The 25,254-nt window shown below is 60.7% G+C and overlaps 1 protein-coding gene across 1 annotated transcript in view; it reads right to left on the minus strand.

The window, feature by feature from the left end:
* Positions 1-25,254, minus strand: part of PTPRN2 (protein tyrosine phosphatase receptor type N2) — a 595,476-nt gene that overhangs the window by 384,141 nt on the left and 186,081 nt on the right. Inside the window, exons 7-10 of the mRNA XM_076006762.1 lie at positions 15,811-16,008; positions 14,589-14,629; positions 11,680-12,074; positions 3,387-3,473 (exon numbers count right to left, since the gene is read on the minus strand). Coding sequence (XP_075862877.1) covers positions 3,387-3,473; positions 11,680-12,074; positions 14,589-14,629; positions 15,811-16,008 — 721 coding nt within the window. The remainder of the gene's footprint in view (positions 1-3,386; positions 3,474-11,679; positions 12,075-14,588; positions 14,630-15,810; positions 16,009-25,254) is intronic.

The raw sequence follows: 25,254 nt of genomic DNA on the forward strand, positions 1-25,254 counted from the left end.
CACCATCTGCCCCACCATCCACTCAACCTCCACCCTACCATCCACCCCACCATCTGCCCCACCATCCACCCCACCACTTGCCACACCATCCACCCCATCTCCGCCCCAGCAACATCCCCAGCTCCACTCTAGCTCCACAGAGATGTCTTCAGTGGATCATCCAATAGAAGAAACTGTAGCCCTTTCCCAACACCGCTGAGCTCTGTGAGGCATGCCATGTGGGCACCCACGTAACACTGGTAGAAAGAGTTTCACCAAGGGTCTAACGGAACAAAGCCCCTCTCCACACACTCACCTCTGCCTAGGAGAGACCACATATGGGGCATGAACCTGTCACATGACCTGTACTTCCCCCCAAAAGTCAACATGGTGAGTGTTAGATTATTTGACCAGTAACCCAAGCCATACATTTATAGAAGATTAAAGCTGAGATAAGCACTAAAGACCAAGTAGGCAAACAGCTTTACTTTATGGAATATGAAACTGAGGCCCAGAGGAGAAAATCCACTTCCCTGGATCCCATAAACCCAGGCTCTGTGACTTCCTGTTCTCTCTCCCCATGAGCATGGGGAGAAACATTTATAGGACCTGGAAATCTCTTAGCACTTTTGAGACACGGAAATATCTCTTATTTTCAACTTCTGTGAAGTCTGTCCTACATGGTTGCTGAGAGTTAATACTGCAGCCCTAGAAACCCAAAATATTGCCCTGGGACCTTCCTCAAGGGAACCCAGAGTGGTGCCAACACACTTGTTTCTGCAGTTCTCAGACACACATAAAGGGGCATGCGCCCCACTTCACTGCCACCCCTTCTCTTCCTTTACCTCCATCTCATGATCACATCAGAAACTGGGACCTTGCTGTCCACTGTCTGTCACAATTACAGCATCCCCATCTACTCACTCGGTGCCCTGAGCCACCTGGACAGCGGCCCACAGAAGTGCTCCAGGTACCCCGAGCGGGCATGTAGATCAAACAAGCCATCAGGATGCTTCCCCAACCTCTGCCCTCCCAGGGACCTTGGCTTCCGAAAACCACATACCCAGAACCATCAGCAACAGTCCCATGCCCCTGCCCTCCTCTTCACCTGGGTCTGTGCACATCCACCCTCTGCAGCCCAGAGCACCTGCCCTCCTCCTCACCTGGGTCTCTGCACATCCACTCACTGCTGCCCCGTGCACCTGCCCTTCTCCTCACCTGGGTCTCTGCACATCCATCAACTGCAGCCCCATGCACCTGTCCTCCTCACCTGGGTCTCTGCACATCCACCCACTGCAGCCCCATGCACCTGTCCTCCTCACCTGGGTCTCTGCACACCTACCCACTGCAGCCCCATGCACTGGCCCTCCTCACCTGGGTCTCTGCACATCCACCCACTGTAGCCCCCTGCACCTTCCTCCTCTTCACCTGGGTCTCTGCACATCCACACACTGCAGCCCTGTGCACCTGCCCTCCTCCTCACCTGGGTCTTTGCACACACACCACTGCAGCCCCATGCACTTGCCCTGCTCCTCACCTGGGTCTCTAAATATCCACCCACTGCAGTCCATGCACCTGCCCTCCTCCTCACCTGGGTCTCTGCACACACACCACTGCAGCCCCATGCACTTGCCCTGCTCCTCACCTGGGTCTCTGCACATCCACCCACTGCAGTCCATGCACCTGCCCTCCTCCTCACCTGGGTCTCTGCACATTCACCCACTGCAGCCTCATGCACCTGTGCTCCTCCTCACCTGGGTCTCTACACACCCACCACTGCAGACCCATGCACATGCCCCCCTCACCTGGGTCTCTGCACATTCAACCACTGCAGACCCATGCACCTGCGCTCCTCCTCACCTGGGTCTCTGCACATCCACCCACTGTGGCCCCATGCACCTGCGCTCCTCCTCACCTGGGCCTCCTCACATCCAACCACTGCAGCCCCATGCGCCTGCGCTCCTCCTCACCTGGGTCGCTGCACACCCACCACTGCAGCCCCGTGCACCTTCCTCCCACTCACCTAGTGTCTCCTTATCCCTGGACTTCCTGTCCATCTATCTTCCTTGGTTGCACAGGGCATGTTCTTTCTCAGCACTAGTCAGATCATCTCATTTTGTCCACTTTCACCACATCCTGTCACTGGCTACGGGCTGCTCAGGCGGCTCTTCTCTACCTGCAGGGCCCTCCTCACCCGGGCTGTACCCCTGAGCACTGCAGGTGGGGCAGGGTCCCTCCAGGTCCTGAATGCACAGGGCTCCCTTCCCCCAGGCCTCTGCCCACAGGAGGTCATTTCCTTCTAAGTACTGGCTGTGCGCTCCTGCCGGCGCCATGTGGGGAGTCACAGTGGGCATTTCTGGGATGCAAGTGGGTTGCTCCTCTGTGTGGGACACCTCCTCATGCCCTTCAGATGTCTACTTCTAGAAGCTTCCGGTCCCCAGGCTAGTTGGGGTGCTTCCTCTTTCATGTCCCCTGGTGCCTGACACGCTGCCTGCCCACGCCCTTTTCTGTCTTTTCCCAATAAACAGCAGGTGTGTGTGTGTGGGGGGCGTGTGTCCCACGGGGACGCCCGGTTCCTAGGGCAAGGCTGGTTGCAGCAGGGGCCCAGTGGGCTGTGGCTGTGGCCAAGCCGGGGAAGGAACAGTGTCTGCAGATGACACTCCTGCTCCCACATCCACGTGAGTGGACAGCTCAGGCAAGCCTCTGACTCAGCCCTTGGTGTTTCACTCCGCGTTTGCTAATCTCCCTTTCGGACCCATCTCCAAACCCAGGCATTCGCCAGGGAGCACCCGGGGCCTCTGCCCTCAGCACCCAGCTCCCGGGTCCCATCAACACATCTCCAAGTGCCACCCACGCACACTCCCTTCTCAGTGTCCACACACATTTCGGGATGCAGGAAGGAGGCCACCCTTCCCCTCGTGCGTGCTCACGTGCCAGCCCCCTGCACCCCTGTGCCCGCCACTCTGTAACCCCGGTTTCCAGCGAGACCGGGGACACGCTGTGCCATGGGCAGGTCGGTGGCTGAGGTCCCAAAGCCAGCTCCCACCTGGGAAAAGGGCAGAGTGTGTTCCGACAGCCAGTCACGGGGCTGTGTACACAGTAAGTGTCAACTGAGTGTCTATGGTGTGGGCCGTCCAGAGGTTCCCACTCCTTCACAGCAGGGCTGGGCACAGAATGTTCCAGAGCCTCCAGGTGATTCCAGTGCCGCAGGGTGAGAACCTTGGCCTCAGCGACTGTCGTCGTACATTTAGACGCAGGCGCGGCTGCACCGAATAACCCCCAAAGCCCACTGGAGCTCTCCTTTCCTCTGTCCTAAACGCTCCCCTCCGGGCCAGTTGGGACGGCCCCAGGCACCCAGCTCTGCCCCTCAGGAACCATCTGGGCGCGAACACGGCTGAGGCACTTACCCGGTGTAGGTTAAGGCGCCGGCGGGCAGGCTCAGCAGGCGGGCAAGGTCCTCCGTCAGCTGCCTCCCCTCCTCCGGGCTCAGGGGGCTGTGGGGGGACAGCAGAGGCGGGAGCCACGTTACCAAGAGAACATCAGCCCTGAGAGCTAACAGCCCCGCGGACGCCCCCGCCCGCCCCCCTGCCCAAGACACACATGTGCGCACACGCATGCACATGCACGCACACGGACACTCACACGGGGTGCGGCTGCTTCCTGGCCCTGATGAATCACCTGAGTTTCCAGCAATAAGAAAACAGCAAGGTGCAAATGGAGCTGCCGGGCAGAGCGAGGGGCCCTGGCAGCCGACCGCTCATCTCAGCCTCGGGTGGAAGTAGGAGGAGGTGGGGGAGGCACAAGGAGGAGGGGACAGGCGCGCGCCGGCTCTGCCACGGGCCGTCAAATCACAGAGGAAACACCCATTCTGAATGGCTCCATTTCAGAGTGAGCTGCACCCGTGGAGGACACGTGAACACTGAGCACACGGCACACGGGAAGCGAGGTGGACGCCCGCCAGCGTGGCTCTATAAACCAGGCAGGAGAACCCGACCTGGCTCCGTGGCCGCCAACGCCTCCCCGAGGCCCCCTGGCCTGCGGCTCTTCCATCGAGAGTTAGCGATCGGTGCCCAGGCATAATCTGGAGCTCCAAGTGCAAGTCCTGAATTCCAGAATTCAGCTGTGCAAACTCCGAGTTGTCTGTGAAATCCTGTTAGGGCCACTTCAGAGAACACAGAATACCAGTGCTATACACGGGCCATGTCGCGTGGCCGAGGCTTCCAACCCAGCGCAGCACACGCATTCGCCCGCTCATGGGGGTCCTCCGGGGAGCAGGAGGCCCAGGCCCTGCCTTCGTGGGCTCACACTCCAGTGGGGGAGACGCCAGCCAGGATGCCAACATACGGAAATGGACCAGGTCAGCGTGAGAATCAACGGATCCTGACATGGCCCTGCGCCGCTCAGGCCTTCCCCGTGTCTGTGGGCCTCACCTGCGGCCTCCAACTCCTGAGCAGGTCCACAGAGACCACGTGGCGATTCCCGCCTGGGGAGCCTCCTCCCACGCCCCAGACCCACTGGCTCCAAGCCCTGCGGGGCAAGCCCAGCTGACGCACGGCCTACGGGAGGCAGTGCCCACACGCTCAGTCTGGGCTGCTGCTCCGCAGAGACAGAACTCAGATGCAGGTCTGCAGCGCGCCGAGAGCCAGGAAGTGGGGCAGCCACGCACAGAGGAACCCCCCACACACACACACACAAACTGTGAGCGCAGCCCAGCGAGCACATTGTTCGTCTGTAACATCACACAGGGATGAGGGAACTCCCAGACCGCGGCCACGCTTCGCAAAACGCAGGAAAACATATGGTGCACGAGAGTCATTTCGCAGAGCTGGCAAGCACAGGGCTGGAATTCCAGAAAGTGGGATAGCCTGGATGCCAGATCCTGGAGAAGATCAGAGCTAATTTTCCATTCTCCTCTCAGGAGTGGAGCTGGGTCATGCACACACACCTGTAGATAAACAGAGAACTCCCAGGTGCACACACACCTGCAGGTGAACAGGGAGCAGAGGACTCCCCAGGTGTGCACACACCTGCAGGTGAGCAGGGACTCTCCAGGTGTGCACATGCCTACAGGTGAGCAAAGGACTCCCCAGGTGCACACATGCCTGCAGGAGAGCAGAGGTCTCCTCAGGTGTGCGCACACCTGCAGGTGGGCAGGGACTCCCCAGGTGTGCACACACCTACAGATGAATGGAAAACTCCTCAGGAGCACACACACCTGCAGGTAGGCAGGGACTCCACAGGTGTACACACACCTTCATGCACACTAAGAGGGAGTTGCCATGGGCATGTCCCCACAAGAGACAATGGAGCACACTCACAGGTGTGTCTCTGCTGTTGTGTGCACCAGGGGTGGGGCCTTATCCAGCAGGAGGCGTGGCCGCGACCCCGTCCTGGGACCTACACGCCATCCCCCACCACCCCTGGCCTCCAGTCTGCCCTCCCGCCCTCCGCGCCTCCTGCTGTTTTCATCCCCAGCCCCTGCGCCTACAGAGCCTGAGCCTCCTCCCTAAACCTGCCGCCCAGGGAAGACCCGCTAATCACCACCACCTGCGCCTGGCAGGTGACGCTCGCCCGCCCAGCGTATTGGGGCACAGGCTCTGCGTCCCCTGGCAGGCCGCCGCGCAAGGCGCACGCTGGGTCCCTGTCCTCTCCTGCAGCTGCGGGCTGCGACCGCCCCGGCAGGCGGCAAGCACACCACAACAGTGCCCCTTCCACGAGGTGGCAAATAGCGCAGTGCCGACTGCACGGAAACGAGCGCACGGCCATTCCTACTTTACGTTAGGACACGTGGTCGTCACGCGTCATTTCACGGCTGGAGCTCCCTGGGAAAGCGGTTAGAGTTGACCACAAAAATCAGTAGCAGGACGTGGCAGTACGGTTCCACGTGTCCACGTGTGGCCGCTGCCACCCGAGTCCCTGGACACCCAATGCCGCCGTGGCAGAGGAGTGGGCGGGTGGGAGCCACACCTGTGCGGCAGCAGAGGGTTTCCTGGGCTGATGGTGGCGTCTCCGTGCCGCAGCGCGTGCCGGTCCTGTGTGCAGCCGTGTGCTTTGGAACCCTCTAACATGCCGTTCAACCACGGAACCTGCCGCCCTGAGCGGTCTGCCGGGTCAGCACAGCAGGGAGACCTGCAGCCACGCAATCTCTCCCCGGGCGGGAGGCTGTGTGAGCAGAGACCGTGTCGTCCTCTCCAGGAATCCTCCCCATGCCGGCAGCACCACGGGCTCCCACACGGCACCAAATTCCCCTGGGTGAGTGCGCGGAGGGACAACTGAGTGGAAAGTCACACGGGAGGGGACTACGGGCTGTGGGTGCTGCCCTGAAAATTCAGACCAGTGAGGACGACCCGAAGGCCAGAAACACCACAAGGAGCCAGAACTCCGGGAAGGCCCCTGCGTGGGCACCACGCGGAGACCCCACGCACCTGCCAGAACCGGGGCTCGCAACAGACCCGGGAGGAGGGTGCTACGATCGCCTCGTTCTCGAGTGGAAACTGAGGCGAGAGAAATTAAATTCACTGCCCGTGATCACACTGCTACCAAATCCCCAAGAGAAAAGCCTGGCAGAGAAGGTCCGTGCCGAGCCAGGGCTGCAGCACACGAGTCCCAAAAGGCGGGCCGGGCGGGGAGCCATGGCGTCCGTCGCGCGTCTGAACCCCGCAGAGCCGAGGAGCGGCGACGGCGTGGCTTCTCCCCGTCCGGTTCCTGCCATGTCGTCCTCCTTGTGGGCCAGGCGCCACCGGGAGCAGGACCCAGCCGCGGTGACGCTCCTGTCCCCCAGACCACGGTCAGCCGCGACGGTGTCACCCGCCTCATTTCGGACATTTCAGCGTTCACTCGAAAATTCGCCAGCAGTCAAAGAACCAGATGGGGGACAATAGAAGGAAACCGAGTCGATTCCGATATGCGCTCTTCTGATGAGGCCGACTTTGAATCCAGTGATAAAGTGAGGTTCTCTGGGGACTCCTGGATTATTCTGTCATAGTCATGCCGTCGTTAGCACCAGCAGCGAGTCACCTCATAAGTCAGCTGAGACCCCGGCGACCCTCCGGAACCCTCCCCAGGGCAGAGAGCAACACCTGGGACGGCGCGCGACCGCGGCTGAGGCTGACGGTCAGTGCCGCGCCTGTTTCCGCCCGCGGCTCCGTCCCGCTGCCTGTTCCCGCGGGGTCCAAGGTCCTCCCCAGCAGGAGAGAGCGGCCCGTGACGGCCTGTGCCCCCACACGGGGCTCCGCTGGCCCCGAGCGTCCCACGTGACCTGGGACACGCACATGTCCCCTCACCTGTGGTTGCTAGCGTCCTGGATCACTCTCATTACGACAGAAAATGATTGGCAACCGCCAACCCTGCACAGGTAGAAAACCAACAGGTGAAAAACTATCATATTCTGACAACTTACTGGTTTTTTTTTTTTTTTTTTGAGACAGAGTCTCACTCTGTTGCCCAGGCTAGAGTGAGTGCCGTGGTGTCAGCCTAGCTCACAGCAACCTCACACTCTTGGGCTCAAGCAATTCTTCTGCCTCAACCTCCCGAGTAGCTGGGACTACAGGTATGTGCCACCATGCCCGGCTAATTTTTTCTATATATATTAGTTGGCCAATTAATTTCTTTCTATTTTTAGTAGAGACGGGGTCTCGCTCTCGCTCACGCTGGTTTCAAACTCCTGACCTCGAGCAATCCGCCCGCCTCAGCCTCCCAGAGTGCTGGGATCACAGGCGTGAGCCACCGCGCCCGGCTGCAACTTACTGTTAACATCACGATGAGACTATCCGTCTCACTACGTTCACTTCTCCAGCTAAAAAAAAAAAAACTGCCAACAGCTCAATAAGATCTGAGCACGCGACGCCTACCGCGTCACATCGATGAAAGCGCACTGAGTGGCTGGCGAAGCCACCTCCGCGGGGCAGCCTCTGGGCCAAGGGGTCACCAGTTCCCTGCCTCAAGCTGCGCCTGCGCCCCATGGCTCCTTCCCAGAGACGAACGTGACACAACGTTGGAGCCGGCCATGGACGAGGGGACGCTGCCTTGCCCTTCATCCCGTCTTGGACGACCCGCCTCCTCTGCGGAGGGTAGGAACGTTGACGGCCGAGGATCAGCCCTGTCAGGAAGCACACGCGGGGCGCGGTGCCGTGTCAGTGGCGGAGAGCACCGGGTTGGAGGCCGCTATCCTCCGCCGCAGACAACCAGGCCCACGTGGGTCCCTGCCAGCTCCTGACATCGACAGCTGACCGCGGAGGGCCAAGCTGGGATCCGGTGGAAACCTGCCCCGGAGCACCCCACATTGCTAACCGGTCCGACACCTGGGGCAGCCCTCCCTCCCCTGCGGCCAGGAAGGCGAGACCAACACGAGTTCCTGCGCTGACGGGAGACTCACCGACTCGGCTGTGTGACCTGCACCAGAACCTTCCTCACGACCGAGCTGACGGGGGTCAGAGGGACGTCGGCCAAGACGACGCAACGGCTCTGTCTTGAACCCACTGCGTGCGGCAGCTGTGCTGGTCTCCACGCTTCGAGGAATAACCTCGAAGTGGGCAGAGAGGGCCTGGCGTGACATGGCTCCTCTCCCGCTGGACGGTTGCCGGGCGCAGAGGCAGGACAGGAGGCAGGTCCCTCTCCACCAGACGGCGCGTGGCCGTGGTGGGGACGCAGGCCCCGAGACAAAGCGCACGCAGTTCTCCTGTCCGGTGACACCCACGCTTTAGACGATCAGGCTCTCCCACAGCAAGTGTGGGGTCGCGTCCTCGCACACAGAACCCACACGCTTTAGACGATCTGGCTCTCCCACGGCAAGTGCAGGGTCACGTCCTCGCACACAGAACCCGCACGCTTTAGACGATCCGGCTCTCCCATGGCAAGTGTGGGGTCGCGTCCTCGCACACAGAACCCACACACTTTAGACGATCAGGCTCTCCCACGGCAAGTGTGGGGTCGCATCCTCGCACACAGAACCCACACGCTTTAGACGATCCAGCTCTCCCACGGCAAGTGCGGGTTCGCATCCTCGCACACAGAACCCACACACTTTAGACGATCCGGCTCTCCCACGGCAAGTGCGGGGTCACGTCCTCACACACAGAAACCACACACTTTAGACGATCAGGCTCTCCCACGGCAAGTGTGGGGTCGCGTCCTCGCACACAGAACCCACACGCTTTAGACGATCAGGCTCTCCCACAGCAAGTGTGGGGTCGCGTCCTTGCACACGGAACCCGCATGCTTTAGACAATCAGGCTCTCGTGGCAATTGTGAGGTCGTGTCCTCGCACATGGAACCCGCCATGCCATGTCCAGGACACACCGCCTGAGCTCCAGGGAAAGAGAGGCCCCTGTACAGGGGGAGGCAGAGGCCCCATGGGCAACCACACACACACACACGCCACACACAAAACTCACACCATGCATGCACAATACACACCACATACACAACACACACACACAACACACAAAACTCACACACTGCATACACAATACAGACCACCTACATAACACACACACAAAACTCACACTGCATACACAATACATACCACATACATAACACACACACACACCACACGCACAAAACTCCAACACTGCATGGGCGATGCACACCACATACACAACACACACGCATCACACACACCACACGCACAAAACCCCAACACTGCATGCACGATACACAACACACATACAACACACACACAACATGCGAGACGCACAAAACTCACACAGTGCATGCATAATACACACACACCACATGCACGTAGCCCACACAGCACACACACAATACATGCCACATACACAATACACATCCACCACACATACCAAACGTACCACACACTAAACACACCACACATCATACTTATCACATACACATATCACATATACAATACACACCACACATACAACACAATACACAACACTCACACATACCACACAACACACACAGCACACCAAATGCCATGTCTCACACACATTACACACACCACATATGCAATACAATATACCACATACCACACACACCATACAGACCATGCACCCACACACCACACACATACCACACATTGCATACCATATACAACACATACACACATCACACATACAACACATACACAGCACAAAGACAAATCACATAATACATCACACAACACACCAAACATCACATACGTTACACATACCACATATATATTCTACCACACATAACACACGACACCCCACACGCTCTATACACACCACACACGCCATACCACACAGACAACACACACACCACATGCAGATACCACATGCACACCAAACCGCACAGCACACCAACGACAGACACGCAGAGCAGCGCTTCCCAGGGAAGGGAGACGCCCACCGCACGGGGCGCCTGCAGCGCTACGATCAGGGACAGGCTGTGGTGACGGTGGCGTCACAGAGTCACCGCGCAGGGACCCGCCTTGGCTCCGCCGGCGCAGACACGCAGCCCCGCGGGCCCCGCCTTGGCTCCGCCGGCGCAGACACGCAGCCCCGCGGGCCCCGCCGGTGCCTGTTCGCCTCTCGGCAGGCGCGGCAGCGGGACCAGGCGCCACCCGAGCTCCTGGATGTAGGGCCGGGAGCGTGAGGACAGGGACACGCGGTTTCACCTACACGCAGCGGCTGGAACTGGGGGGGCTCGTCTTAATACAAGGGAGGGCTCCGCGAACACAGAGCGGCGGTCTGGGGTGATCCTGCGGGCTCCGCTGCTCACGGCTCACCTAAAAGCGCCGCTGCGATCAGCGCGCAGCTGGAAACAGCCTTAGGCTCTAGTCTGGCTGCAGTGCTCTGCGGCTTGAGCTCCACACGAGATGCCCTGCCCCCGCGGGGCGCAGCTGCGTCTCAGTGGGGATCCGTGGCTGTGGCATGGCCACAACACGCCAGGCCACGCATGGGCACAGCCCGCAGGAGGGAGCTTCCCGCTGGGACGCGGATCCTTCCTGCGCCGAGAACCGGCGTGGCGACGTGGTAGGCGCCTTCGGTAGCCAGGGAGGAAGTACCTGACAAATGCACGCTGTCGCTGAAAAGCAGCGTTATTACACATATGCACGTACACACACACCTGCACCTCACATGCGTGTGTATACACACAGGCACACATGCAGCCAGCCAGACATTCTTCTCTTGGTACTGCTGCAAAAAAACACAAAACCTGTACAAGACGAAGCACCAGCTGTGGGTTCACGAGCAAGACGGCCTGGGAGAGCGGCGGCCGCGTGTGGCTGGTGGCCCGGGAGGTCTGAATCCTCCCCCTCTTGAAGCTCAGATACACACGGTAAGAGAGGGAGGGACAGGCCGCCGTGGCGCCTCCCTGGTGCCGGTGCTGCTCGACATGAAACAGACATGAAGCCAGCATGCAGCGGGTCGGCCCGCCCCCGCCTGGCGCGCACGGCCCCCCGCTCTCACGCCAGCCCTCCGCACCTGCAGCCCGGCCCCACCTGGAGGGACGCAGACCTGCCGGCCAGGACCTGTTGCCGCGGGTGACCAGGAAAGGCTCTGCTTGGTTGTTTTGTTTAATCTGCACCAGAGAAGTGCCCTCGACCCGGGGCCCAGCGCGGGAGCCCTGGGGGCATCAGCAGCCACACCCAGCTGCCCCCCCAGGGAAGATTCTGGGGCCCCTACACTCAGTTCTTCCAGCTAAAGGCATTCAGACATAGAAGCACCCCTGCGTCCTGAGCCCCACCCAGGGCCTGCCGGGGCCCCTACTCACTCGCGGTCCGTCACGACATAGCCGTACTCCTCCTCTTCCTCCTCCTCCTCCGTGGAGGCCTTGACCTGCAGCTGCAGGGCGTCGCCGGGGGGCTGCCGCGCTCCCTGGCGAAGGCGGTCGTCCCGCAGGGCCCCCTGCGTCCCGCTCTGGAGCCACCCGGGCCCCTGGGCTGCGGGCCCCGCGTCCGGCCGCCTCTCCCACAGCTCCCTGGAGTGCGTCTGACTCCGCACGTTCTCCACGCCCGCGTCCTCCTCTTCCGAAGACGCGGGGGCCGCGGGCCGCGCCGACGTCCTCGTCTGCGCCGGGAGGGGCTCGGCGAGGCCGGGGGCTCCGGGCAGCCGTCGAGACCCGGGGTCCTGCGGGAGGTCCCCGAGGGTGGCGCCCACACGCGTGACCTGTAGAAAGGACAAGCCCATGAGAGGACATCTGAGAGGGGACGGGACACACGGCACCAAGGGACCCCAGCAACAGAGTCACCCGTGTGCGATGACGATGGCAACCTGAACGGAAGCTTCCGGGTGCTGGTAGAGCTTTCCCGGTCTGTGCTCAGAGCCGCGTCCAGGTGAGCAACCGGATGCAGGACACGTGCGTGCCGGAATCGCTCAGGCAGCGTTCTCTCCCCCGTCCCACGTGTCCACACACACGCATGGCACCCACATGCACACATGGCATACATACATGCACGCGCCACACATATACAAACACACACACACACACACCCCTTCCTGAAGAATCTGACTTTGTAGAGTCAGCCTCAGTCTTCAGCTTTGATAGTGATCTCAGGGCTATACTCCACCCCTCCAGAGGCGGTGGGCACCTAATTCCAATAACTAACAATGATCAATACTAACGATCTGTGTGTACTGTGACACTGCAGACAGGGCTCTGTGCTGAGGCCTCACACGCAGAAACACACTGAGTCACCCTGGTAACCCTGAGAGCCGCGAACCCTCGCTGACCCCATTTCACAGGTGGGTAAGTCGAGGCACAAAGAGACTAACCCACAAGTCAGCTTGCCACAGGGACGTGCAACTGTGTTCTCTCCACATCTGGGGGCCTTTTGTCATCGTGGATCATGCCTGCCCCACCCCGACCCCCATGCCCTGGACCAGGAGCCTCGGAACCACTCAGGGAGCACCCAGGCTGGGAAGTAAACTCACAGTGACGACACTCGGCGCCAACTGTGTGCCAGACGCTCATGTGCCTTGTGCAAACTGTCACGCTTGATCGTCACCCAGCCCCATGCACACTGTGCTGGGCTTGCCTCTAATTTGCAGACTCTGGGCTCACGGAGGTTAAGTGTTAAACAATTCTGCCAGATATCAGAGGTCGTGAATGGCACTGGCTTGAGCCCCGGTCTAAGTGACGGCAACGATGCCATCCCATTCCCGGGCTGCGCCCCACCCTCCCCGAGAAGGAAGGCAGCTCCAGGCACCTCCAGGACACGATCACAAGGGGCAGTGGGGTGATTTTTCAACCACGAAATTTCAGGTGCAATATCATGTTAGACAGAAACAGGGAAACTTGATTTACTTCATAATTCACTTTACCAAAGCACATTGTTAGAAAATTAAGGAAGGACTAAGAGTGAAAACATTCCCTCTTTAACTAAAACTCACAAGTTTTCCTTTTGTGTTTTCAAATAAACAAAATAGTAGTTTGATTGAAACAACTGCTCAGACCTGGATCCTGAATGACAACAGTACACAGCATTCACATTATTGAGTAGGGACAGGAATAATATTGAGTAGGGAGGAATAGTATTCTCACTTAAAGTGCGTTTCGAGGGAGAAGGGAAAGGAAGGTGTTATTCAATGAATAAGAGCTCAAAAATACGACACCCAAAAATACCCTTTTTGAAAAACACTGCTTGAAACTATACCAAAAACAACAGAAATAAATCAAAACTCAGGGCCGTGAGAATGGACACTTGTGCTGTCGAAGTCCTGGGCAGTCTCCGCCCCACGGCGGACCCACAGCAGCCCGGCCGTGGTACCTGAGCCCCTGCAGGTAACGGGGCATGGGGGAGGGGCGGGCGGGCTGCTGCTCACAGACGCGGCCGGTGCCCCGGCCCCCAATCAGTGACCGTGCTGCTCAACCCACTTCTCCCTCCACACTCGGAGCTTCCTGCCACATTTGGGAGACACTGGGAACAACAGTTGCTGACGTGCCCCTCCTGTTCTTGCTGACAGACCTTAAACCACAAACCACTGAGATAACCTGTCAAGAGAATTACTAACCAAAACCTAGAGTTTCCTGGAACCAGGCAGTATCACTGCCATTGTTCGGGAACTGATGCTCTGTGTCCGCAACATGTACCAATGACCAAAGGCTCCTAACCGGGAGGAAACCGACAGCCGGCAAACTTAGCAGGGAAGACTGGCACTGGGTGCACCTGGCATGTGGCCGGTGCAGCTGAGGAACTGCATTTTCTATTTCTTTAACTTCAGTTCATTTAAATTTAAGTTTAGACAGCCACACGTGGCCAGCGGCTGCCACACGGACAGCCCAGGGGTGCGTGAGCTAGACCCTGTGCGCGCCGCGCGTTAAACGAGCCTCAGAAATCAGCGCCTGCAGGGCGTGCCGGACAAAACGGGCACCGGACGTCATTGTGTGACATCCTGGGCTGGAAAATGCTAAGAAATATCAACTTTCTTCTTTATAGCAACCACATTCGCGTCTTTCTATAATGAATAAATCTGTTTATAACTTAAAAACAGATATTGCCGTGTATCTAAACACACAATGTGTGGGGTACGCTTCGTGACCTGTTTCAGTTTGGGGATCAAGAAGCTTTTTTCTCCATCCTTCTCTGGGAAAAAAAAGCCCTTCGTGTTTCGTAAAGTGGCCACGCCAGGAACGGAAGATTACCGGCACGACGCCGCGTTTAACACAGGCCAGAGTCTTACCTCTGCGTAGACTGCGTCATCGCCGTCCTGCGCCGCGCCACCTGTAAAAGACGACAGTGTCACCCAAGTCCTCGTGGCAATCCGTCACGGCCCGTAAAGCGACAACCGCGCGGGGTCCCTCTTTACGGAGAATGAGGCGTGATGACAAGGGCCTCATTTCTGCCTCAAAGCAAACCTCCCGCTCGCAGCACAGGACGGAATCCCGCGCACCCCACGGAAGGGGAGGGGACGCGGTGGCCGAGAGTCGCCCGGGCTGCGGCCTGCGCATGGCCGCCGCCGTGGAAGGGGCGAGAGAAGCCCCTGCACCTGGGGCCAGGGGGTGAGGCGGGACTCCCAGTTCAGGGGCTCCAGAGCCCACTGGCAGGTTGCTTTGCTGTGGCTGCAGTTTCTCCACATAAATTTAGCACTCGCGTCGCCCAGTGGCGCGCAGCTCACGCACTTTCCTCCGGCGTGAACTGCAGCCGCTGGGGACGTGACCACATCCGGCACCTTCCACGTCCCGCCCCGCCCTGGCGCCTGCTGACCGCCTGTCGGCTGCCTAGCGCTGCGCCCGCCCTGGCAGAGTCCTATGCCCCCTGCAGCCTCCAGCGAGACCCGGTGCCAACCCCCAGCAGGGGGGGCACGTGTGACAGCAGGGCGGGCACGTGTGACAGCAGGGCGGGCACGTGTGAGCTACTGCGTGCAGGGCTGAGCTCGGCCTTCCGAGTGGCCCGGGGACTCTGCAGAGAAGGTGACGGTTGGGAAGGTAACATGGCTCAGGGTTGCGGCTCGGGGTTCCCGCCGCGTGGGGGGGAGGGGCTCTCTGCCTCCCGGACCCCAGCAGCCCCAGAGGCTTGGGGTGCACCCCACGCAGACGTCTGGGGGAGCCCCTCCCGCTCTGTTAGCCCGACGTTTGGCGACGTCCACTCGCACCGTCCAAACAAAAACGCTTCCCGCCGCTGCTTTTGTTTCTGGCTCTGAACTCGGCACGGAGGAGGAACGGAACCCCCTGACAACGGAGAGCAGTTTGCCAGCCGGCGTCACTGCTCTGCTCGGCCGAGTCCGCCCACCACGAAAGCTTCCAGACGCACAAGCCCAAAGAGAGAAAGTCACTGACACGAATCCCGTCTCCCCAGAAGAAAGAACTCGCTCAGCCCACGAACACTGGTCTCTCCCCCGCTCTTCAGCCGCACCCCCGCCCGGGACCCACCCCCAGTGAAAAGGACCCACGGCGCGAGGTCACCTTGCGCGCTGTCTCCGTGGAGGGCGGGCTCTGGGCGCAGCTGCTGCTCTCCGGGGCCGTCCCGACCTCCTGCTGGCCCCACGCCTTGCCCCACGCCAGGCGTCCGGCCGGCCGGCCCGTCCAGTTCCAGGGGGCTCCGGCTCGCGGCGTCCACCTGCTGCCTCCGCAGGTCCCGCAGGAGGCTCTGCACCAGGGTCCCTAGGGGCACACGCACAAACACACGTGTATGCCGTGGGCTGGCGTCTCCAGGGAAGCTAGGGCAGCCCTGAGGGGGACAGAGCGGGGAGCGGGTGCGGCGCACTCGGCACACACCTGGGCACCTGCACCTGGGCCTCACCGCAGTCCCCACGCAGGGAGAGGGCAGCCCTTGGAGGACAGACCGTCGGTACGCCCAGCGGGGAGGACAGAGGCTGGACCTGTGGAAATGGCTGGCGTGACGGAGCCGGGAGGAGACAAGGGTGTCAAGGCCGTCACGGTCGGGAGGTGGTGCCAGAATGACAGAGCTATTCCCTCTAGTGTGGTCACACGGGCCACAGGGTGCAAGCGCCCAGCACAACATGCCTGGCACCGCAGAACACAGAGCTGGCAGCGTCTCCCCCCGCACTGTTTTCTGCGGCTGGCAGAGCGAGGCCACAGGCGGCCCTGCAGCCCCACCAGGCCAGGCTGTCCTGAGCACAGCAGGGTGGCTCGAAGGAAACCAGCCCTGTGGCTGCTCAGCAGGGCAGGGAAAGTGTTCTTAAATTTAAGATTTCCAGTAAAAATGAATCACACTTCATGATACTGATCAACCCGTGCTTCCGAGAAATGAACTTTTATAAACGTCAAGATTTATGAAAATGGGGTATGTGTATGTGTGCATGTTTTTGTACATGTATGTGTGTGTGCACACATGCTGGGGAACTCCACTCAGGGAGGCTACAGCACCACTAGTGTGTGTGTGCGTGTTTGTGTGTGTACATGTGCGTGTGCGCACATGTGCTGGGGAACTCCACTCAGGGAGGCTACAGAACCGCCAGGATACGTGTGTGCACGCACATGTGCTGGGGACTCCACTCGGGTGGCTACAGCACCACTAGTGTGAATGTGCGTGTGTGCGTGTGTGCACATACACACATGTGCTGGGGACTCCACTCGGGTGGCCACAGCACCACTAGTGTGTGTGTGAGAGTATTTGTGTGTGTACATGTGTGTGTGTGCACGTGCTAGGGACTCCACTCAGGTGGCTACACCACCACTAGTGCGTGTGTACTTGTGTGTGCACACACGTTCTGGGGACTCCGCTCAGATGGCCACAGCACCACTAGTGTGTGTGTGTGCGCGTGTTTGTGTGTGTACATGTGTGTGCGCATGTGCTGGGGACCCTGCTCAGGTGGCTCCAGCACCACTGGTGCATGTGTGCGTGTTTGTGTGTGTACGTGTGTGCGCACGTGCTGGGGACTCCACTCAGATGGCTACAGCACCACTAGTGTGTGTGTGTGCGCGTGTTTGTGTGTGTACGTGTGTGCGCACGTGCTGGGGACTCCACTCAGATGGCTACAGCACCACTAGTGTGTGTGTGTGCACGCATGTTTGTGTGTGTACGTGTGTGCGCACGTGCTGGGGACTCCACTCAGGTGGCTATAGCACCACTAGTGCATGTGTGCGTGTTTGTGTATGTACATGTGTGTGTGCGCACGTGCTGGGGACCCTGCTCAGGTGGCTCCAGCACCACTAGTGCGTGTGTGCGTGTTTGTTGTGTACGTGTGTGCGTGTGCGCACGTGCTGGGGACCCCGCTCAGGTGGCTCCAGCACCGCCGGGTGAATGCGGCTGGCCCGGAGATGTCTGAAGAAGGCGACTCTGGAAAACACTCTCTGGAGTTCACGGAATGACACGGAGCCCGGGACCCCCAGGACAGAGCAGCCGTTCTGTTGAAGCTTCTCTGGCTGTTTCCAGGGAAAGGGGTGTGGAGTCTGTTCCCACAGCGTGGGTGTCGCTGTGGCGTGCGGGTCACGTGTGACGTGGGACGCTGACGCTCCCTGACCTGTGCACGGTGAGGCTCTCGACTCCTCAGACGGCACACGTGCCAGGCGCCAGCTCTGAGACGCACGGTGGCCCGCTTCCCCCACTGCAGAGCACGAGGGCCAGGCGCCAGCTCTGAGACGCACGGTGGCCCACTTCCCCCACTGCAGAGCACGAGGGCCAGGCTCCGGCTCTGAGACGCACGGTGGCCCACTTCCCCCACTGCAGAGCAGGAGGGCCAGGCTCCGGCTCCGAGATGCACGGTGGCCCGCTTCCCCCACTGCAGAGCAGGAGGGCCAGGCTCCGGCTCCGAGATGCACGGTGGCCCACTTCCCCCACTGCAGAGCACGCAGGCCAGGTGCCGGCTCTGAGACGCACGGTGGCCCACTTCCCCCACTGCAGAGCACGAGGGCCAGGCTCCGGCTCCGAGATGCACGGTGGCCCGCTTCCCCCACTGCAGAGCACGAGGGCCAGGCTCCGGCTCCGAGATGCACGGTGGCCCACTTCCCCCACTGCAGAGCACGCAGGCCAGGTGCCGGCTCTGAGACGCACGGTGGCCCACTTCCCCCACTGCAGAGCACGAGGGCCAGGCTCCGGCTCCGAGATGCACGGTGGCCCGCTTCCCCCACTGCAGAGCAGGAGGGCCAGGCGCCGGCTCCGAGATGCACGGTGGCCCACTTCCCCCACTGCAGAGCACGAGGGCCGGGCTCCGGCTCCGAGATGCACGGTGGCCCGCTTCCCCCACTGCAGAGCACGAGGGCCAGGCTCCGGCTCCGAGACGCACGGTGGCCCACTTCCCCCACTGCAGAGCACGAGGGCCAGGCTCCGGCTCCGAGATGCACGGTGGCCCGCTTCCCCCACTGCAGAGCACGAGGGCCAGGCGCCGGCTCCGAGATGCACGGTGGCCCACTTCCCCCACTGCAGAGCACGCAGGCCAGGTGCCGGCTCTGAGACGCACGGTGGCCCACTTCCCCCACTGCAGAGCACGAGGGCCAGGCTCCGGCTCCGAGATGCACGGTGGCCCACTTCCCCCACTGCAGAGCACGAGGGCCGGGCTCCGGCTCCGAGATGCACGGTGGCCCGCTTCCCCCACTGCAGAGCACGAGGGCCAGGCTCCGGCTCCGAGACGCACGGTGGCCCACTTCCCCCACTGCAGAGCACGAGGGCCAGGCTCCGGCTCCGAGATGCACGGTGGCCCGCTTCCCCCACTGCAGAGCACGAGGGCCAGGCGCCGGCTCCGAGATGCACGGTGGCCCACTTCCCCCACTGCAGAGCACGAGGGCCAGGCGCCAGCTCCGAGATGCACGGTGGCCCGCTTCCCCCACTGCAGAGCACGAGGGCCAGGCGCCAGCTCCGAGATGCACGGTGGCCCGCTTCCCCCACTGCAGAGCACGAGGGCCAGGCTCCGGCTCCGAGATGCACGGTGGCCCGCTTCCCCCACTGCAGAGCACGAGGGCCAGGTGCCGGCTCCGAGATGCACGGTGGCCCGCTTCCCCCACTGCAGAGTACGAGGGCCAGGCTCCGGCTCCGAGATGCACGGTGGCCCACTTCCCCCACTGCAGAGCACGAGGGCCAGGCTCCGGCTCCGAGATGCACGGTGGCCCACTTCCCCCACTGCAGAGCACGAGGGCCAGGCTCCGGCTCCGAGATGCACGGTGGCCCACTTCCCCCACTGCAGAGCACGAGGGCCAGGCTCCGGCTCCGAGATGCATGGTGGCCCGCTTCCCCCACTGCAGAGCACGAGGGCCAGGCGCCGGCTCCGAGATGCACGGTGGCCCGCTTCCCCCACTGCAGAGCACGAGGGCGTGACCAGGCTGCTCTGTAACAGGCGACTGTCCTTGGCACATGCTTGTGCCTGCAGAAGTCTGCGTGTCATTCCTGCCTCCCACACTGGGTGACGTGGCCGCAAAGTGTCCCGTCCTGTTTCTATGTCTAGCAAATAAATCTCCTTCTAAGAACGCAAACAAATAAATCGATTTTAAAGAATTTTTAAATTATGCTATCCAGAATTACGTTTTCAGGACTGTGCTCTTTCAGGACTCGGACGTTCGGGATTGCTGCATTCCTCATCGCGACTGGTGCTGTGGAGAGGTCCGTGTTTCCTGGCGTGACCTGTAGATGCAGCGCAATCCCGGCCCGAAGCCCGGCAAGTTACCCCGTAGGTACGGGCAGAAGACCCAGGACAGCCGACACTGTGATGCAACCGTGATCGTGACAATGGGGCGTTGGTAAAAGAACAAACAAATAGATGGATGGAACAGAAGAGAGAGCCCAGAAATAGACCCACACATCAGCCAACTGGTCTTGGACAAGAGGGAAGACAATGCAATGGAGAAAAGATGGTCTTCCCAACCAACGGTGCTAAACAACTAGACATTCTCCTATAAAAAAAAAAAATGGATTTAGACACAGGCTTTACAGCCTTCACAAAAATTAACTCAAAAATGGGCCACAGACCTAATTATAAAATCAAACACTATTAAAACTCCTTGAAGATAACATAGGAGAAAATCCAATGGCCTTGGATTAGGTGAAGACTTTTTAAACATGACACCAAAGATATGATCCATGAATAAATAATTGCTAAGTTAGGCCGGGTGCGGTGGCTCACGCCTGTAATCCTAGTAGTCTGGGAGGCCGAGGCGGGCGGATAGCTTGAGCTCAGGAGTTCGAAACCAGCCTGAGCAAGCGCAAGACCCCGTCTCTACTATAAATAGAAAGAAATTAATTGGCCAACTAATATATATAGAAAAAAGTAGCTGGGCATGGTGGCACATGCCTGTAGTCCCAGCTACTCGGGAGGCTGAGGCAGGAGGATCACTTGAGCCCAGGAGTCTGAGGTTGCTGTGAGCTAGGCTGACGCCACAGCACTCACTCTAGCCTGGGCAACAAAGAGAGACTCTGTCTCAAAATAATAATAACAATAATTGCTAAGTTGGACTTTATTAAAATTAAAAACTTCCGCTCTAGAAAAGACACTGTCAAGAGAATGAAAAGACAAGGCACAGATGGGGAGAAAATATTTACGAAAGACATATCTGATAAAGGACTATTATTATCCAAATATACAAGAATTCTTAAAACACCAATAAGAAAACAAACAGCCTGAATAAAACACGGCTCGAGACCACAGCGGACCCCTCGTCAAAGACGATGAACGGTGGAAAACAAGCAGAAGGAAGGGTGCTCCGTCACCTGTCATCGGGGAAACGCAAACCAAAGCAGCAACGAGATCCCCGCACGCCTGTCCTGCGCAGTGCAGTCGTGTGTCCACGGGGCCCGTTCACTGCCGTGGGGCGCAGAATCGCTGCCACTTTAGGGAATGGCTCGGCAGCTTCTAACAAAACTCAACACACTGCACGATCCCACAATTACGCTTTTTCATATTCACCAGAAGAAGCTGAAGACTCGTGTCCACACGAAAACCTGCACCAAGACGTTCACAGCAGGTTTATCCACAGTCGCCAAGACGTGGAAGCAAGCGAGACGTTCCACGGTGGCGAGGAGATGCGTGACCGCGGCACGCCTGTGCGTGGGGTGCTGGGGGGATGCCGTAGTGTTGGCAACGCGGCGTTCTCAGCGCCAACCGGAGAGGAGCTGTCCGGCCACGGAGAGTCCTGGAGGAACCTGAGACGCACGTTGATCAGTGGAGGCGGCTGCTCTGACAAGCGGTTGCTGGTCCCCAAGATCATTGGTCCCCGTGATCTGACATTCGGCAGGTGGCAGAACGGAAACAGTGCCAGGGCGCGGCTGCCAGGTCTGGGCGGGAAGCTCGAGAGGTTAACTGGACGAGCTCTCACTCCCCCCCACAGCACTGCACGTCCACGCAGGGTACCCGGCCCCGTACGGTCTTTTGATTCCACCTCGCTTGAACACATTGCAGAAAGAGACGAGTTGTAAACAACGAAGGAAGGGACAGGATCTCTTTCTAAGATTTATTTTGCCAAACGGGCTTTGTCACTTGCATTACGTCGGCACCCCGTTTACCTGCCCCTCACCTGGCGGCAGGTGCGTGGGATTAGCTCTGCTGCTGCCCGAGCCTGGACGTGGGGGCCTCGTGCCGGACCCGGCCCTGCGGTGGGAGGGCGGCCTCCCCACTGGTCTCTCACAGGGACCTCCCTCCCTGCTGGGCGCAGCTGCTCTCTGGGTGCTAAGAATGTCCAGCCGTGTAGAAGAATGTGTGAAAACACAGCCCCAGAAGCTGGGCAAAAAATGGAAGAGAAGCCACGGTGCACAGGTGTCTGCACCTGCCCTGACCGCCTGCTGCCCCACTGGGGTGAAACTGGGTTTCACGGAGAGGCTGTCAGTGCCCTGCACCCCCTTACGGGCTTCCGTCCTTGCGGGCACCGTCTATCCGAACTTCCACGAAGGGTCCTGGGCGGCCATACCACACGGAGCGAGTTCCCCGAGGCCTGGTGGGGCTGCTCGTGGTCCAGCATCCGGGAAGCCCTCGGGGCACTGAGCTGGACCGAGTCGGGGAAGCCTGGCCGGCAGCTCTGGAGGAAGACGCTAGCTTCCTTCCTGTTCCTTTGTCATTGAACGTGGTAGGGAGAGAAACCCTGTTCCCTCCTGTCTCAGCTGGCCCTGCCTCCCGGGTGGGGGTGTCTCAGACTCTCCGGCACTGGGGCAGCCGCACTCTGTCGGCTGCAGACTGGCCTGGCCCACCCTCGGGCCCCGCGAGGGATCAGCTCTGCACGAGATGCACAGAGAAAAGTGGAAATCTGGAGCTGAAGGACCGTTTTAGGCATCAGAGCCCAGGCCCAACTAGCCAGAATAACAAAGTGGATTGCATTTCAACCCGCATCTTAGAGAGTGGGGCCTGCGGAGGTCCTGCTTTCTCGCAAGGCCCCCAAGTCTCCGTCAGGTGCCAGGGTCCCACCGCTCAGCCTCCCCAGGCAGGGGAGGTGCCACCACGGCACCACGGCAGCTGGTGTGACAAGCAGCTGCGACCCTCCCACGAGCATCCGTTCACACCGCTGGCACCGAGTGGCGCCGTCTCCACCAGGCCGCGGTCGGTGGGGGGGACAACCCCCCCACTGCACAACCACACCAACGCCCAACGGCAGACTGCGCTGGGTGGGGGTGGGGCAGAGCGCATCGCGCGAGGGTCGGGAGGTTTCCCCGAGCAGTCTGTGAGTGACAGGGCTGCTGGTGGCCGGGCCGGCGGCACGGCCCGGGGCTGCCCGCACTGCGAGGAGACGAGGCAGACTCCACGCACCTCCCGCGGGAGGACAGAGCCCCTCTGAAGGCTCTTGCCAAACGCCGACCATAGGTGACCACAGGTGAGTGACTACAGGTGACCACAGCTCTGAGTGGGCTCCTCTTCACAGGGAAAGCAGCAAAGAACCAGGGAAACGCCTCTGGGAGGAATCGGGCAAGACTCAGAACGTTAACAACTCCGTGAGACAAACGGTCTCGGTTTTAGAAAAAATTGCAAAGGAAAAAAAGAGGCAGGGGAAACCCGCTGTGGACTGAGGGGTGGGGCGGATCTATCCACCCTCTGTGGACCTGGCTCCAGAAGGACCAGCTGTGCAGAAACGCACAACAACTGGAAATTTGAGCACTGAGTGGGTACTTGGGGAAATTAAGGCAGCCTCATGAATCTCTGGGAGTCACAAAGCTATCGCGGTCGGTTCGTGGAAGAGCGGTCATTCGGCCACACAATTCCGCAACGTGGAGGACGAAATCGCCCAAGTGTCAGGTGCACAGAGGGGCAGGACGGTGGGAGTCACTGTCTGCTGGCGCTGGGGGAGGCACGCGTGGGCTCCTGCACAGATCTCCACGCACCGCGCCTGGTACCTGACGCTTCACACCTGCCTTCAGGGGCCTGCGCGCCGTTACGAGGACAGTCTACGTGAGAAGGTCACCCACCAACAAGTGCCAGGTGGCATGGGAAAACGCCAAACGCCGAGCTAGTTCTGTAACTAACAAGGGTCCCGGGGGTGGAGAGGGCGTCAGTCATTAAGGAGCGTGTTCCGGAGGAGCCGCGCCCCAGGGTGTGAGGGAGCACGGAGGGGCAGGGAGCCGGGCGAGCTGGTTGGCAGAGTGGAGCTCGCTGTGCTCTGCTGCGAGCGCACCTGGCTCTCCAGGCAGCCCCGGTCCCTCTGAGGGGGCAGCGGGGGTCACCTCTTCCCGCTCCCAATAACTAGCACGGCCCCGGCGCCGAATGGGGATTTTTAAGTCGTAGAGAATGGGACAGGAAGGGTCGGGGGAGAAGAGAACGTCACTGGTACGAGCCCGGAGGCAGGGGTGGGGGGCAGAGGGTGAGCCCAGAGGCAGGGGTGAGGGGTAGAGGGTGAGCCCGGAGGCAGGGGTGAGGGGCAGAGGGTGAGCCCGGAGGCAGGGGTGAGGGGCAGAGGGTGAGCCCGGAGGCAGGGGTGGGGGGCAGAGGGTGAGCCCGGAGGCAGGGGTGAGGGGCAGAGGGTGAGCCCGGAGGCAGGGGTGGGGGGTAGAGGGTGAGCCCGGAGGCAGGGGTGAGGGGCAGAGGGTGAGCCCGGAGGCAGGGGTGAGGGGCAGAGGGTGAGCCCGGAGGCAGGGGTGGGGGGCAGAGGGTGAGCCCGGAGGCAGGGGTGAGGGGCAGAGGGTGAGCCCGGAGGCAGGGGTGGGGGGCAGAGGGTGAGCCCGGAGGCAGGGGTGGGGGGCAGAGGGTGAGCCCGGAGGCAGGGGTGAGGGGCAGAGGGTGAGCCCGGAGGCAGGGGTGGGGGACAGAGGGTGAGCCCGGAGGCAGGGGTGAGGGGCAGAGGGTGAGCCCGGAGGCAGGGGTGGGGGGCAGAGGGTGGCCGGCCCAGGGCGGGCGAGACACTGCCGGTGACGCACGTCTCCGTGGCCGAGGCTGAGTCCCCGGCCAGCATGACCGGGGAGCGTGGGCAGGGAAGACCTCAGCGTGGAGTGACCCGCGTGCGAAGGTGCAGGGCTGAGGCCGGTTCCTCGGGGGTGCGTGGTGCAAACAGGAAACAGCCCTGGGAGGGGGAGGGGGAATCGCCAGCAGGAAAGCCCCCCCGACGCGGCCACCTGCCCAGGCCTGGGGACTGGACGTGGGCAGCACAGGCTGTGGGCCAGACTGGCCTGGAGCCTTCCCCCACCCAGACTGTGCGGTCTGGGGACGGGATGGGAAGCATTGAGGACTGGACGTGGGCAGCACAGGCTGTGGGCCAGACCAGCCTGGAGCCTTGCCCCACCCAGACTGTGCGGTCTGGGGACGGGACGGGACGGGAAGCATTGAGGAATGGACGTGGGCAGCCCCTCACACCCCGGGAGACAGCCCCCGCATGCCCCCGGCCACCTCTTCTTCCACCCACACGGAGGGTGAGCCGGGCTGGGGCCTTCCTCACGCTTTGCCCGGCCCCTGCCACAGACCCTAAAGCGAAGCGAGGGGTGAAGACCCAATGGCGGGAGGGGACCACTGGCAGAGGGCGACCACGGGTGGCAGGGCACTGGGGGACCAA

Source organism: Microcebus murinus, chromosome 9, assembly GCF_040939455.1.
Source record: "Microcebus murinus isolate Inina chromosome 9, M.murinus_Inina_mat1.0, whole genome shotgun sequence".
Taxonomy (NCBI): domain Eukaryota; kingdom Metazoa; phylum Chordata; class Mammalia; order Primates; family Cheirogaleidae; genus Microcebus; species Microcebus murinus.